General features: G+C 50.9%; 1 protein-coding gene across 1 annotated transcript in view; it reads left to right on the top strand.

The window, feature by feature from the left end:
• The window catches only part of TMC2 (transmembrane channel-like 2), a gene marked incomplete at its 3' end in the record, with an annotated part of 26,197 nt that overhangs the window by 10,969 nt on the left and 1,934 nt on the right, over positions 1–13,294 (top strand). The window contains exons 9-17 of the mRNA XM_010134537.1: positions 1,693–1,835; positions 3,220–3,367; positions 3,557–3,745; positions 5,168–5,347; positions 5,924–6,076; positions 6,779–6,907; positions 8,419–8,486; positions 9,144–9,383; positions 10,957–11,082. Of these exons, the coding sequence (XP_010132839.1) occupies positions 1,693–1,835; positions 3,220–3,367; positions 3,557–3,745; positions 5,168–5,347; positions 5,924–6,076; positions 6,779–6,907; positions 8,419–8,486; positions 9,144–9,383; positions 10,957–11,082 (1,376 nt within the window). The remainder of the gene's footprint in view (positions 1–1,692; positions 1,836–3,219; positions 3,368–3,556; positions 3,746–5,167; positions 5,348–5,923; positions 6,077–6,778; positions 6,908–8,418; positions 8,487–9,143; positions 9,384–10,956; positions 11,083–13,294) is intronic.

Genomic DNA, 13,294 nt, shown 5'->3' on the forward strand with positions numbered 1-13,294 from the left:
CTCCAAGCCCCTCTGCCACCCACCTCCCCCCCGCCAGCCCTGACACCAGGGAGCAGCCACGCAAGCCTGAGAAGCTCTCTCCAGCTGTGGGGCAGCCTCTGCAGCTGGAGACGGCAAATGAAGCCCTTCTCAGAGGTTTGCCCTGCAGAGAAGGAATAGGTGCTCCTTGCAGCGTGCTCCACAGGGGGGGTGCGGCGGGAAACAGAGTTCAGAGCAGGCATAAAACGAGGAGTCACTACTGTGACCCTGAAAAACGCGTTTCAAGAGAGAGGAGCTGGGGAAACGTATGCTTTGGCAGCAAGGAGGTCACATTGTGGATGTGAGAGTAGATCTCACTTGGACACCAGACCTCACGCCTTCAAACAGAGTTTAAAGAACGTACTGGAAGATGTGAGCGAAAAAAAACATTTTTTAGTCCCTGCCAATCGATGAATCAAAAAGGGATTACAGCCTGAGATGTGCCTTCCATGAACATTGTATTTTACAAGGCTTTTTCATAACATGTCCCCAGCACAGGTTCTACGCGACACTCCGGGAGCCCCAGGTAGCCGTGCTGCGTCCCGCCAGCCGCGGGCTTGCTGCGTTTCCCCCGGCGCCTCGGCAGCACTGGCAGAAAGTTGCGCAGAGTCGCCCTGTACCTGTGGCACTGCGCTTCGAGCAGGGCAAACACACAGCTAACGTGGCTCCCAGGGATACTGAAGCTTTATGTTAGGTGAGGAATGAAAAACCTAGCGCTTGGGGGGAGCTTGGTCTAATTGGTGAAATGAAGGCGGTCACTCAGTGGTGGAAGTGGCTCTGCTTCGGGCAGGGGGCTTGGCTAGATGATCTCCAGAGGTCCCTTCCTCTCTAAACTGTTCAGTGTCCCTAACCACGAGCATTACACGGCCTCTGATACGAGCTTCATGTCTTCGTTTGGATCTTTCCAAAGGCTTGATCAGAGGGGAGCTGGCTCAGCCCTCATGGCCAGACAGATTAACTACACTTAACTCACAAGTTGAAAGACAACAGGCAAAAAATAGAGAGTACAATATGCAACAATCCACACCGACTTGGATGAGATATGACAGAAAAATAAGGAGCGAGTGCGAACGGAGGCGAGGAGATCTGCTCTCTCGTTGAATGCCCAACAGTTTGTTCAGCAAAAAATAGATCTGCTTGAGACAACATGGTTGATGCTGCGTCTGAGCTCTGCTTTCCACAGGCAGGTAATGCTTTGATTTCAGTCTTTAGTTATATTTGCTCTGCAGGTGGTAGCCAGTAAAAGGAACTAAATCTGCAGGGTGCCGAGCATCAGCTGTCTCCTGGCTGAAAGGAGAAGTTTTATATCATGGTGGGAAAACCATTTCTACAAGATCTGAGTGTTTGATAGTGCCTCAGAGGAGCAGGTAGGCTACAGCCACGAGGAGCAAGAAGGAAATTTTTCTGGTGGGAATGAAACAGTGATGGATAAAAACTACCTTTCAGTTTTGAGCTAGTATCCTCCAACACGCTCTCCCTCTTCTCCCCTCTCTTAGGAAGATAACGTTTTAGGAAGATGGCTCTCAAAGGCAGCAAACAGCCAAGAACGAGACACTAAAAACTTTCCCAAGTTGATTTTCCTTGTTTTAAATCTTCAGTTTTCACTAAAACCCTCCTTCCCGCAGAAGAAAAGCTCTACATCTAACAGAAAGGTTTCCTTCGCTTTTCCCCCAGGGCTACATCAAATACTCGGCGCTCTTTTACGGCTACTACAACAACCAGCGGACAATTGGCTGGTTAAAATACCGGCTACCGATGGCCTATTTCATGGTTGGGATCAGCGTGTTCGGCTACAGCCTGATGGTTGTTATCAGATCGTAAGTAGAGCTGCCATTGACCTCTCTGCAAAATCCACCCAGATGTGTCTTGCAGCTGGGCTCCCCGCTCCCCGGGCAGGGCTCAGTGCAGCGCTGGGCTTCAGCACCCACCACCCCTGGCTCTGGCAGGCTGGGTGGACCTGGGCAGTCCCCCACGTGCATTAACTCTCCTACCTCCTTCTCCAGCCTTTTCCTCCTCCTCCTCCCCTCTGGATTGCTTTAAGCTCCAGCTTTACTATAGAGATGTCAAAAGGGTGGATTTTGTACATGAAGGAGGATTTTACTTACAGTGAATTTCAAAAGCTCCTTTCCCGTCCTTTCATTGCAAAAAAACCATTCCTGAAAGTCACTGCAAGCCACACAGGTCATGCGAGGGGCACAGAAAAGAGCCAAATGCTACCAGGCTGCTTTTGATGTGCCCCAAAACCAACCACTGGAATTTTAAAGTGGGGCCCCGTTTTCTGTGCCCCTGGTGCACCATCCCTGAGCACCAGCGAGGGCCCCACAGCATCCCCTGCACAGCGAGGATGCGGCTGTGGCCCTTCTTGCTGCTGAAATGGTCTCTGCAAAGCCAAAAATTGAAAAATAACCCCCCGCCTCTGCCTGGAGGACATGCCACGCGAAGGTTTTCCTTTCCTTGCGAGAAGGAATAAGCCTGCGGGTTTGAACCGCTGCTGAAACAGGCTCTATTGCCGTGCAGCAGAAAGAGCCTCTCGAGCTTTTGGCTGGAGACGGGCGTGGGGATTCGCTGTACACTTGCCATGAAATCGCAGTGCTGCTTGTCTCGCCTTTCTTGAGGGACTGGCGCTAGGAACTCTGGTGGGAGTTCCAGGAGGATTTCAGGGACCGCAGAATAGAGAGGGCACAGCGGAAGCCGTATCTGCTCCTGTGCTGATTAACAAGAATAAGCCATTTTCTCTCCCTGCCCGACTTGCTACGTGCTCTTCGGCACCAGCGTTGTGCAGCAACCGACGTCTCACTGAAGCCCTGCGTTGCGGTCAGTGCCTTGGACAGCACCAGTGGTTTCTGACTTCACTTTAACTGACTAAAGGCAGTCGTAATCATATGGTGTACCCCTAGACCCCTTCATGCACGAGCGGGTGGAAGCAATCCCTAACCTGCTTTAATCGCTGCGTTAGGGTGTTTCTACATCGCTGTTTTCAATACACAGCCTGCGTCGCCCTGCAGACAGTTCAGTCCTCCTTAGCTCTAACATCCAACAGTGCATGTTAGACAGGAGCACCCAAACCCCAAGAACGGTCACCCTGCTCCCTCCTTACCCACCTGCAATCCCAGGGCACCGGCGCTGCTTTGCACCGCTGCAGGACAGGGGTGGCTCTGTGAGACCACGTCTGGCCTTGTCATCACGCGTGTCCCTCCACAGGATGGCACGCAATGCCAACGAAAGTACAGCAGATGGGGACGACGACAACTTCGTTTTTAGCTGGAAAATGTTCACCAGCTGGGACTACCTCATTGGCAACCCAGAGACAGCGGACAACAAGTTTGCATCCATCACCACCAGCTTCAAGGTAACCCTGTCCAGCACTTCTCTGCTGCTGGGGATGCGTTAAGTTTGAACTTGACACCAACTACCAAGTTCAGTATTCTTCGAATAGCATGAGATCGCATTTCATGGGGTGGAAACCCATCTGATGCTGCCTTAGGCTCAGAGCTGCAAGATACTCGCTCCAATCCTTTGAGCACCCCTGTTTTTTCAGGAATCTATCGTCGATGAGCAAGAAAGCAACAAGGACGAGAACATCCACCTGAGGAGATTCCTGCGGGTTTTGGCCAACGTCCTCATCATATGCTGCTTGTGCGGGAGTGGCTACCTCATTTATTTCGTGGTGAAACGCTCCCAGACATTTTCCAAAATGCAAAATGCTGGGTGGTACGAAAGAAACGAGGTAAGAGAACTTTGCTTCCAGATTTCTGCTGTGATAATTTGCCTCGGACATCAGTGTAATCGTTGTTACAGCTTGAGGACAGCATCCAAGGCTGAGGGAACCCCTAACCAGGGCCCAAAAGTCCCCTTCAGTACCTTTGTACTCTTTTTAGCCAGGAAGCACATTGATCTCACCGAGAGTTTTCAGGGCAAATTAACTCCTGCAGAGAGTGGAAAATACTCTTACAATAGATCACAGTGGAAGTCAACGAGTCCTCAGCACTTACAACACTGACCATGTTCTGAAGAATCTACCTCAAGCTGCACATTAATGCTCACAAATTCCGTCGTACCAGAATGCTCTCTGGCTGTTAGAAATATCCATCATCAGACATAAAGCTGAACTCGGATCTTTATCACGGGAATAAGATTTTAGAACCTGCAGAAAAATTTCAGTTGCCAAAACCTTTCTGTGTCTGATTTCAGAATGAGGAGTTCAAATCTTGAAGCTTTTCACATAGAAGGGGAAAAGTTTCAACCTATGGAAAGGTTTAGTTCCAATGTACACCACATTATCATGTATTTATGTATCAAAGGGAAATTAAATTCAAAGCCGTGCATTATCATAATTCCCTCAGAAGCCATTAGCAAGAAGCACGTTCACAAAACGCTTTGATTTCTTTCAGGGAGCTTTTCCCAAATAAAAAAATATCCTATTAAAAAAAAAAAAAAGCTTTATATCTGAGACTTTTCTGGTGATAACTTGAGATCTGCATATACCACTGTTCCCACTCCTGGAAAGAAAAGCATGGAAAGAGACCCCCGTGAGTCAGAGCCTGCCAGCAGCTGTACAGACACAGAGTCCCTGCAGGCTAACGGGCACCGCAAAGAAAGACAGAGCCTGCAAGTCATGGCCGAGCTAACGCTGACTTGCCGGTGCCCTCACTGACCACAGCACAGCCTGGCATCTCACACCCTACGGCAGAACAAAAACATCACTAGGACCTCTTTTCTCGAGCTGCGAAGCCGAGTCCTTGATGCGCTTCCGCTCAAATCTGTAATCGCCTGTTGCAAAAGCAAAGGTGCTGAATGTGGAAAATAAACATTAGCATCGACTAATTATCTTTATGTGCACAAGCCAAGTCCTGCGCTTCCTCCGAAACTAAAATAAGCACCTCGGAGCTGATGCAAGCAGTACTACGAGGAGCTCGAGGAGGCTAAATATTCATGAGTCTGGGCTGACAGGGAACAAATTCTCCAGAGCTCATCCCTTTGAGATAACGGCAGGAGTGCTCCTGCGAGAGCGAGCCGAGCGCCCCGGCCCTGAAGTCTTTGTAAATCCGTCAGAAATCCCCAGCCAGCTGCTGGCAGCCCTCGCTCTGCTCAGAGTAAGACGGTCGCTGTTGTTACTGTTGATGGTGATCTCGTCTTCCTGGTGCGGCAGGTTGAAATTGTGATGTCCTTGCTGGGCATGTTTTGCCCTCCGCTGTTCGAAACCATCGCTGCTCTCGAAAACTACCACCCCCGCATCGGGCTGAAATGGCAGCTGGGGCGGATCTTCGCGCTCTTCCTTGGGAACCTCTACACGTTTTTGTTGGCCTTGATGGATGATGTCAACGAAAAAGTAAGAGCTGAGCCCAAAAGCCACGTTCACTGGTACTTTGCAGAGCTGTCCCCTTTGTCACAGGCGTTTCCCCTGCCCTCAATCCTCTCCAGCACCAGCTGCAGCACCCCAGGGACACTCACCAACCAGAGTGACCGGTCTGCAGCTTCTCTTTACAGCCCTGAAAACAGTGGTTATTGTCTCCTAGAATTGTGGAATGTTAGGGTAATTCAATTTTTTTTCTCCATCTGACACCGTTTGCAATTTCTATTAACGCAGACCCCGAGGATATAGTTTATAATCCTCTTCCCCTGCCCTCCCCTCTTTAACATTATCCTGGTAGCGTGTTGCAGGCAGATAACTGCAGGAAAGGATAAACGTCTAACTGAGCTGCAGAAAAAATGATTCCCTTTTACGCTGAGAATTGGAAGAATCAGGGTGCTTTGCTCTGCCCTGAAAAATTAAGATGCTTATATGGTGGTAACCAGGAGGAGGGAGGGGGGAATCCAGCACCTTGGGTCTCTCCAAACGCATCCGCAGGGACCCCTATTTCCTGATGTTTTTGGCTGGGGCGTGGGGGTTGGTTCTTCATTGCAGCTGGCTGAAGAGGACGTGGTGAAGAACATCACACACTGGACGCTGCTTGGCCACCACAACTCATCCGTGGAGAACGGCAGCTCTGCCACCCCGCCTCCCCTCGATCCTGCAGATGTGCCCAGAGGACCCTGCTGGGAGACAACTGTTGGCATTGTAAGAAATTCGTTATGTAGCAAGCCTCCCTCTGGGCTGGTTTGGGATGGGGCTTTTTGCTGTTGTTTTTAGCATTTCCAGGATTGGAGCTTTCCCTGCCAGTGACATCTCCCTTCCCGACCCTCACACAGCCAGGTGGCAACGTCTGCATCGTGGTTTTGGGCCCAACCCTCTAACGCATCGTGAGGCCACGGGATGAGAGCAGAATCAGGCAAAACAACGCCCCTGAAATGCATGCAGGGTGGGCTTCAGCGTTTCACCCCGCAAAGCCACCCTGCAGCCTTCACCTTGCACCAAGACATTCTGCAGCCAGACCGTGCACAACCTCAGAAGCAATTTTATTGCCTGAGGTAGATCGCCAGGGCTTCCCAAGCTGCGCATTGCTGCGCACACCCCACGGGTCCTCCCTAGCCAGGCTGTGTTCAGTCGGGGGGGAAAGAAGACCCACCGTCACTCCCTGGAAGGGCTTGGTCCCCGGTGCAGCTCAACCATCATTCTCCAGATCCTTGTGTGGCAGAGCTCGTGGTTCCTGAGCACAGAGGGGAAACGTGGGCACTGCCAGGTGTTTGAAAACAGGCAGGGATTTGCTCTTCTGAGGGTTACTGTCTTATAAAGACAAACAGCTTAGTAAAACCCACACGGTCCCGAATGTGCTACTGAAATGAGGGGAGCTAAGTGATTTTTCCTTGTTTGGAATTGCAGGAGTTTGTAAGGCTCACCGTGTCTGATATCCTGGTGACCTACATAACCATCCTGGTGGGAGATTTTGTCCGAGCTTGCTTCGTCAGATTCGTGAATTACTGCTGGTGCTGGGACCTAGAGGCTGGATTTGTAAGTTGGTGTCTTATAGCTGAGAAGATACGAGTAATTTAGGGTCCTTTGGTCAAATGCTGCAGATAGATAGATTGGGTTTGAACGCTTCCAGTGCTCCTCCGGTCCTAAACCTTTCGAAATACCACACGGGGTTTTCTTCCTTCTTAAGATCTCCATTGTACAAATAGCTGGAAATCTCTTCTGTCCTGCAGGCACTCCTTGAAGTATTAAAAAAATAAATAGTTCCTGGACATCTGTCCTCCACCTCTCGGTGAAATCTCAAAGAGCTGCTTTAGGGCTCATTCTGCACCTCGCTCTCTCCCTTCCCCTGGTGTTCAGCATCAGCCCAGGCAGGCTGCGAGGCGGTTGGCACTGAAAAACCAACCCAACCCACCTGCTCCAGCAGACCGGCTTTGCAAACGGGCAGTCCGACCCGGGGAGCTCAGGAGGAGCAAGGCGAGCCCCTCGTGTTACAGCTAAGCGTTAATCTGCAGCCCATAACATGGGTGGCACTAGAGGGTTGGCACTCGGTGATCTGGCAGAGGCAAAACCCTCCTTCCATGCCAAGCAGCTCCCGTGGTAGTCAGAGAGTGAAGAAAAGCACTGCGGGCTTCCCTCCTCTTTGTCTCCTACATCTTTGGGAGATTCACGTATTCTTCCTGGTGCTATGTGCATCACTCCACTGGCGCTCAAGTAGGGGTTGGGATTTTTTTTTTTTATCTCTGGTCCAGGAGTTAAAAATAGGAGTGAGAGATGGTTTGGTAACAGCCATCTAACCCACCCTAGCCATGGGCACCAGCACAACTGTATAGCTGGTTTTCTAATGTATAGGCAGAGGACAGCAGACACTGAGAGCTGTCTTTGTTTTCAGGAGAAAAAAGAACCAAATTTTAACCCCGGCTAAACACTTGAAGTAGAAAAAGACCGGAATCAAAAGAACAAAGAAAATATTTGCACCCATCCCTTCCCAAAGCCATGAGCAGGCGGCTGAGCCACTCTCTGAGCAGGCTCCTTTCCTGCTTCCATCATAAAAGCCAAACATCTTAAAGCTCAGCTTTATGAGCTGCTGACAGGACTGAGTGCACGCAAACCGCGTGAAAAACAGAGATACCGCCCGCGACATCTCAAACACATAGGGGCATCACCCGTCGTTTCTTAGAACCGTATTTTTTGCACTGCAGTAAAAAAAAAAAAAAAATTAGTATTTTTTTCAAGGAAGTGTTAAAGAAAAAGTTTACACGTAGTTTGCCAAAAGCCACCTGAGTTTTGCGTGCCCAAAAGCAGATGTATGTAGAAGAAACAGTAGCGTCATCATAGGCAAATGAAGCAAAAAATAAAACAAAAAATACTGCCAGCCTGTCCTGGACTTACCACCATTAGCACCCACATCGGACAAGCGGCTCCACGTTTAACTCCCGGCTCGCAGGAGCCCTCCCAGGGGTGCCTTTAAACCAGTGCCCTTCTCCCCAGCAGCAGGCAGAAGCGGGTTCCTCCAGCAACGCCGCGCTCTCCTTTCTCTCCCCACGCAGCCCTCCTACGCCGAGTTCGACATCAGCGGCAACGTTCTGGGCTTGGTCTTCAACCAGGGAATGATTTGGTAAGCTGTTTCCTTTTGTTTGTTTGTTTGCTGCGGTATTTAGAAAACCTGCCAGTGGAGTGCAATGGAAATATTTAGTTTAGTAGAAATGGTTCCTCAGGGCCAACCTCACCCTCCCCTGGTGCAACCTGAGGCTGTTTGCTCCTGGGGAGAAGAGACCGACCCCCACCCAGCTCCACCCTCCTGTCAGGGAGTTGTCAGAGCCAGAAGGTCTCCCCGGAGCCTCCTTTGCTCCAGGCTCAGCCCAACCAGGTCCCTCAGCTGCTCCTCAGCGCATTGTGCTCCAGACCCTGCCCCAGCTCCGTTGCCCTGCTCTGGACACGCTCCAGCCCCGCAGTGTCCTTCTGGCAGGGAGGGGACAAAACTGACCACACAATTTGACACTTTCCAAGCTGTCACCAAGCAACTTCCGTCAGACACCGAAAAATCTTGCTTTGCACCCGCCGAGGGGCTGAGAGCTCGCTGGTGCTCGATGCGTGGTTACCAACCCCCGACGGGGAAGCAGGCAGCTTCTCCTGCGGGAGCACAGGAGCCAGCCTGCGCAGAATTCATTTGTGGGCAAACCTCCCACCACAGGAAGACTTGTCTTCCGTCCTCTGCGATAGCAAACCTTCCAGCCTGTCGGACCAACAGCGCCTGTCCTTCCTTCCTTTCCAGGATGGGATCCTTCTACGCTCCTGGGCTCGTGGGTATAAACGTGCTGCGCCTGTTAACCTCCATGTATTTTCAGTGCTGGGCTGTTATGAGCAGCAACGTCCCTCATGAACGAGTCTTCAAAGCATCCAAGTCTAATAATTTTTACATGGGACTCCTGCTGTTGATCCTGTTCCTCAGCCTCCTGCCCGTGGCTTACACCATCATGTCCCTGCCTCCCTCCTTTGACTGCGGACCGTTCAGGTACTAGCAAAACCCCAAAAAGGCCATTTTTCTCCTCGGTGCGCGGCAGCAGGCCATGCCTAGCTGTGGGGTGTAAACTGGGAGCACCAGACCTGCTCTGAGCTCCTGTCTGCTGTTCTCTGAGGCTGCAAACTCGGCTGCTTTGCCTCCTCTGCTACATGACTCCCAGTGTTTCCCCAACGCACACCAGTGAAAGCACCAGGGGACAGCAGGGGTGGGACAGTGAAAAAAAGGCGACACAAGCATCCCTTAGGCTCTCTCGGACAGCGTGGGAGCAAAATGGGTCCAGAGCCTCCTTCCACAGAGCCAAGAACTCCCACAGCAGAGGCACATCCCTCGGTGAGGTATTTTACACATCAAATTTTGTTGCAAGATAGCAGGAGGCTGAAGAGTTGCAGGTTTGGGGTTTTTTTTTTTCGGTTTTTAATTAGGACGCAATCAGCACTGCACAGAGCGTTCAGTGGACTGGATTAACCTGCCAATAAAGTCTAACTTGATTGAGTAACCCCATTTCCTGGGCTTGCTGAGCCTGACTCAGCAAGGAGCCAGCTCGGAACAAATTGTTCCTGTAGACACACGGGTTTAGGTGATCCACTCGTCCTTGGAGAACAACGACAGAAAGCTAAAAGACTCGGAGGAGAAGGCAAGAGACCAAAACCCCCTCAATTCTGTAACAAGGACGGGTGTCAATGAGCAATGTCAGAAGATCTGACAGGAAACTTGTTGCACGCACGCTATCATTTGGAGATGACTAATCTGCAACGTGAAGGAGCTATTTCAATTCCCAATCAACCCGTCAAAAGCCACTCAGCCTGAGTCAGACCCTTGGCACACACCGAGAGCTCAGCTCTCCTGGGCTTACAGCAGTTGATGGAGTTGGGACACCGTTTGGCCAGCTTTGTCCTCATCAGGACAGAGTCCAACACCTTCCTGAGCAGAATCCTGCTAGATCCCACGCGGGAGGCCACGAGCCTAACAATGAGGAATAGCACTTGCAGGGTTGAATTCACCGAGTCAGAGATGCTGGGGAGAGAAGAAGGTCAGTTATGTAATCCAGCCCTTCGCAGGTCTGTTCTCCCGTCACACAGAACACTCTCATCTGCTTTACCAATCCGGTTCGAAACGACTCTTTCACTGAGTTTCCTATTAAGCCATAATCACAGCTTGCTATTTTTGTCATTACTCAGCAGCTCTTCAAGCTGGCTCATAATTTCAGGAAGCCAGAATTTGCATATGGAAAGTCCTCTCTCCTATGAAAAGGCCACATGTATCGAGCTACTGCTCAGAAACGTGCGGCTACTGCTCTCTGCAGGGGTTGGCACGCTTCAGAGGGGTAAACAGAACTCATATGTGGAAATAAATGTGTTAAGGCCAGGAGCAAGCTGACCTAGCAAAGATTATTCTTTTAATCAATGGGGAGCAGAGGGGGATGGATGGGCAAACAGGTAAGTTAAAATGAAGGTGTTTCGGTGGCTGGCAGCAGGCTGAGGTGCACTTCTCACAGATAGATTAGGAGCTATTTTGTCCCTGCGGCGAGTACCTACGCTCCTTAACCAGCCATCTGTCTTTCCAGCGGAAAGAAAAGGATGTATGAAGTCATTCAAGAGACCATCGAGCTCGATTTCCCACTGTTTGTTGCCAAGATCTTCAGCTACGTGGCAAATCCGGGGCTGATCATCCCTGCAATTCTGCTCATGGTGTAAGTTTTTTCTTGCAATGCGACGTGCCTGGCTGGGGGGAGGAGGTTGAAAAAAAACCAGCTCTGGGATGTTAGTGAGGTCTAAGTACAGCCTGGATGGGGGCAGACACAGGCTCCCTCCCCCCTCACCTTCGCCTAACCTGATTTCCCAAACTTTAATTACCTGACCCAATTAAACACGACTTTGTAGATGAAACACATTGCTGACAGCAGCCTCGCGGGTATCAAAGCTGCCACAGCTTCCAGATGAACAATTTTCGGTAGCCAGCAGGAAAGAGCTGGACAGTCTGAGCCTGGTGCCTTTTGGAGAAGCAATTTCTGTCACAGCTGGTGGCATTTACAGCACCGCCAAGCCAGGGAGTTCAAAAAGTACATGTTCCAAAAACATGAAGAGATACGGAGTTTGTTTAGGCTGTTCTTTGGGGTTTTTTTTCCCTAAATAATACATCTGGAATTTGTTTCAGTGCTGACTGATCATTCCAGCTTTGAAAGTGCACTGAAACCCCTGGTACCTTCAGCAGCTCCAGGACCAGGGCAGGGCTCTCTTTTCTTTTTTAGGAGGATACTTTCGGCACTGTTCTCGAGGGTTCCACAGCTATCACAATGAGTGGGAGAGCTGCGGCCAGATTTCAGAGACGGCTCTGAGCTCTCCGGACTAAGCAGTGGGAGACAGGGAGAGAGCGTCACATATGCTCTGCTCCGACTCGCCCTTGGGCATCACACGCATCGGAGACGTGGGCTCTCGGGTACCCAGATCCATCATTCTGAAGGGGTTACACTGAAGATGATGCCATTAAATTAAATCAAATACAAGTTCCCCACAAGTTTCTTACAGAAACAGCCTGAGAAAAATCCCAATTAAACTGAAAATGACCTGCCGTCCCTCTACCTGCCTCAAACTACTTGCTTATTTTAACCTAAACGAAGACGATCAGATGCCTGACAACGTTAGATACTCATGAATTCCAGTCATTCAGCTCCCGAGAGAGTCACAGCCCTAAAAAAGAGGATGCCCTCATGGTGCCTGGACAAGTCAGACCTGCAAAAGCTTCAACTGGCCCGATGAGCAGAGAACCAGCAGCTCTCGAGGTAGCAGGCAAGACAACCTACAATGCAGCCTGCATAAAAAAACACCTCCACAAAGAGCGGCAGGTGGATCGTAAACGGACAGTCCGTTGATTTTGATGGCAGACACTCCAAAAACATGTGTTTTTCGGACTAAGTAATTTTCTCTAGCCATGATAACCCCTTCTCTTTTTCCAGGTGCAGTCCAAAATTCCTCTATTTATTTCTCGGCTTTTGGCCCCAAACAATGACAGGCTCCAGTGGGTGACACTGGTGTCCAACTTACTGCCCTGTTTCAGGCCGCCTGAGGACAGAGGGAATAAAGAGCAAGAAGCAGCAGAGATCTTGTGCACGCGGGCACGCACCCTAACGCTGCCGGCGCGGGGAGCAGCATTGCAAGCCAGGGCTTGCGGAGCTGCTCAGCTAGAAGCACCCTGCTGCATCAGGGAGGAGGAGAACAAGATAGAAAACTGCGGTGCAGGCTAGGGGACAGTGACCCACGGTCTCTGCCCAGCTATGGGAGAGCGGTAAATCAGAGAAGGGGGGGCCCGGGGCCATGCAGCACCCGGGTTAAACAGCTCAAGCACGAGGGCGCTTCCCCAGGCTCCTCTTGGAGGCAAGAAGGTCTAAGACCCCATTGTGTTGTCACCAACAGCCAGGACACGGCGCCGTGCTGGGGTCAGAGCCAGGCATTGTGCTGTCAGAATCCTTGAGCCTGGTTCGAGGATGCTGAACCTGGGCTGGACCCACACGAGGAGGTTAGGAACTGCCAGGAAACCTTTGCTATTTTTCCCTTTTACAAGCAAGTTTTCTACCTCAAAAAAAGAAAAAAACCCAAACAAAAATCACAGTGGTGAGCTGAACAGCTGGTGCTTTTCCTGGGGACGCCTCAGAGTCACTGTGCAGACGATGTTTACAATTTAGAAGAATAAAAGCACTCCACAAAAGCAGGAGGACACATTTTTGACAACCAAATACTCCTGGCTGGCGAGCGGCAGCAGTGGCGAGACAGCCCCAGACGTGGTCTGAAGCACGTTCCTCCCCGCGCCGAGGGCTGGCTGCCGGCACGCCTTCTCCCACCCGCTCTCCCTCCAGCTCGGCTCGGTTTGCCCGGCGGTGGCGAGCCCTTTTTGCAGGAAAAGGGATC

The sequence above is a fragment of the Buceros rhinoceros genome, unplaced genomic scaffold (genome assembly GCF_000710305.1).
Source record: "Buceros rhinoceros silvestris isolate BGI_N320 unplaced genomic scaffold, ASM71030v1 scaffold9354, whole genome shotgun sequence".
NCBI lineage: Eukaryota > Metazoa > Chordata > Aves > Bucerotiformes > Bucerotidae > Buceros > Buceros rhinoceros.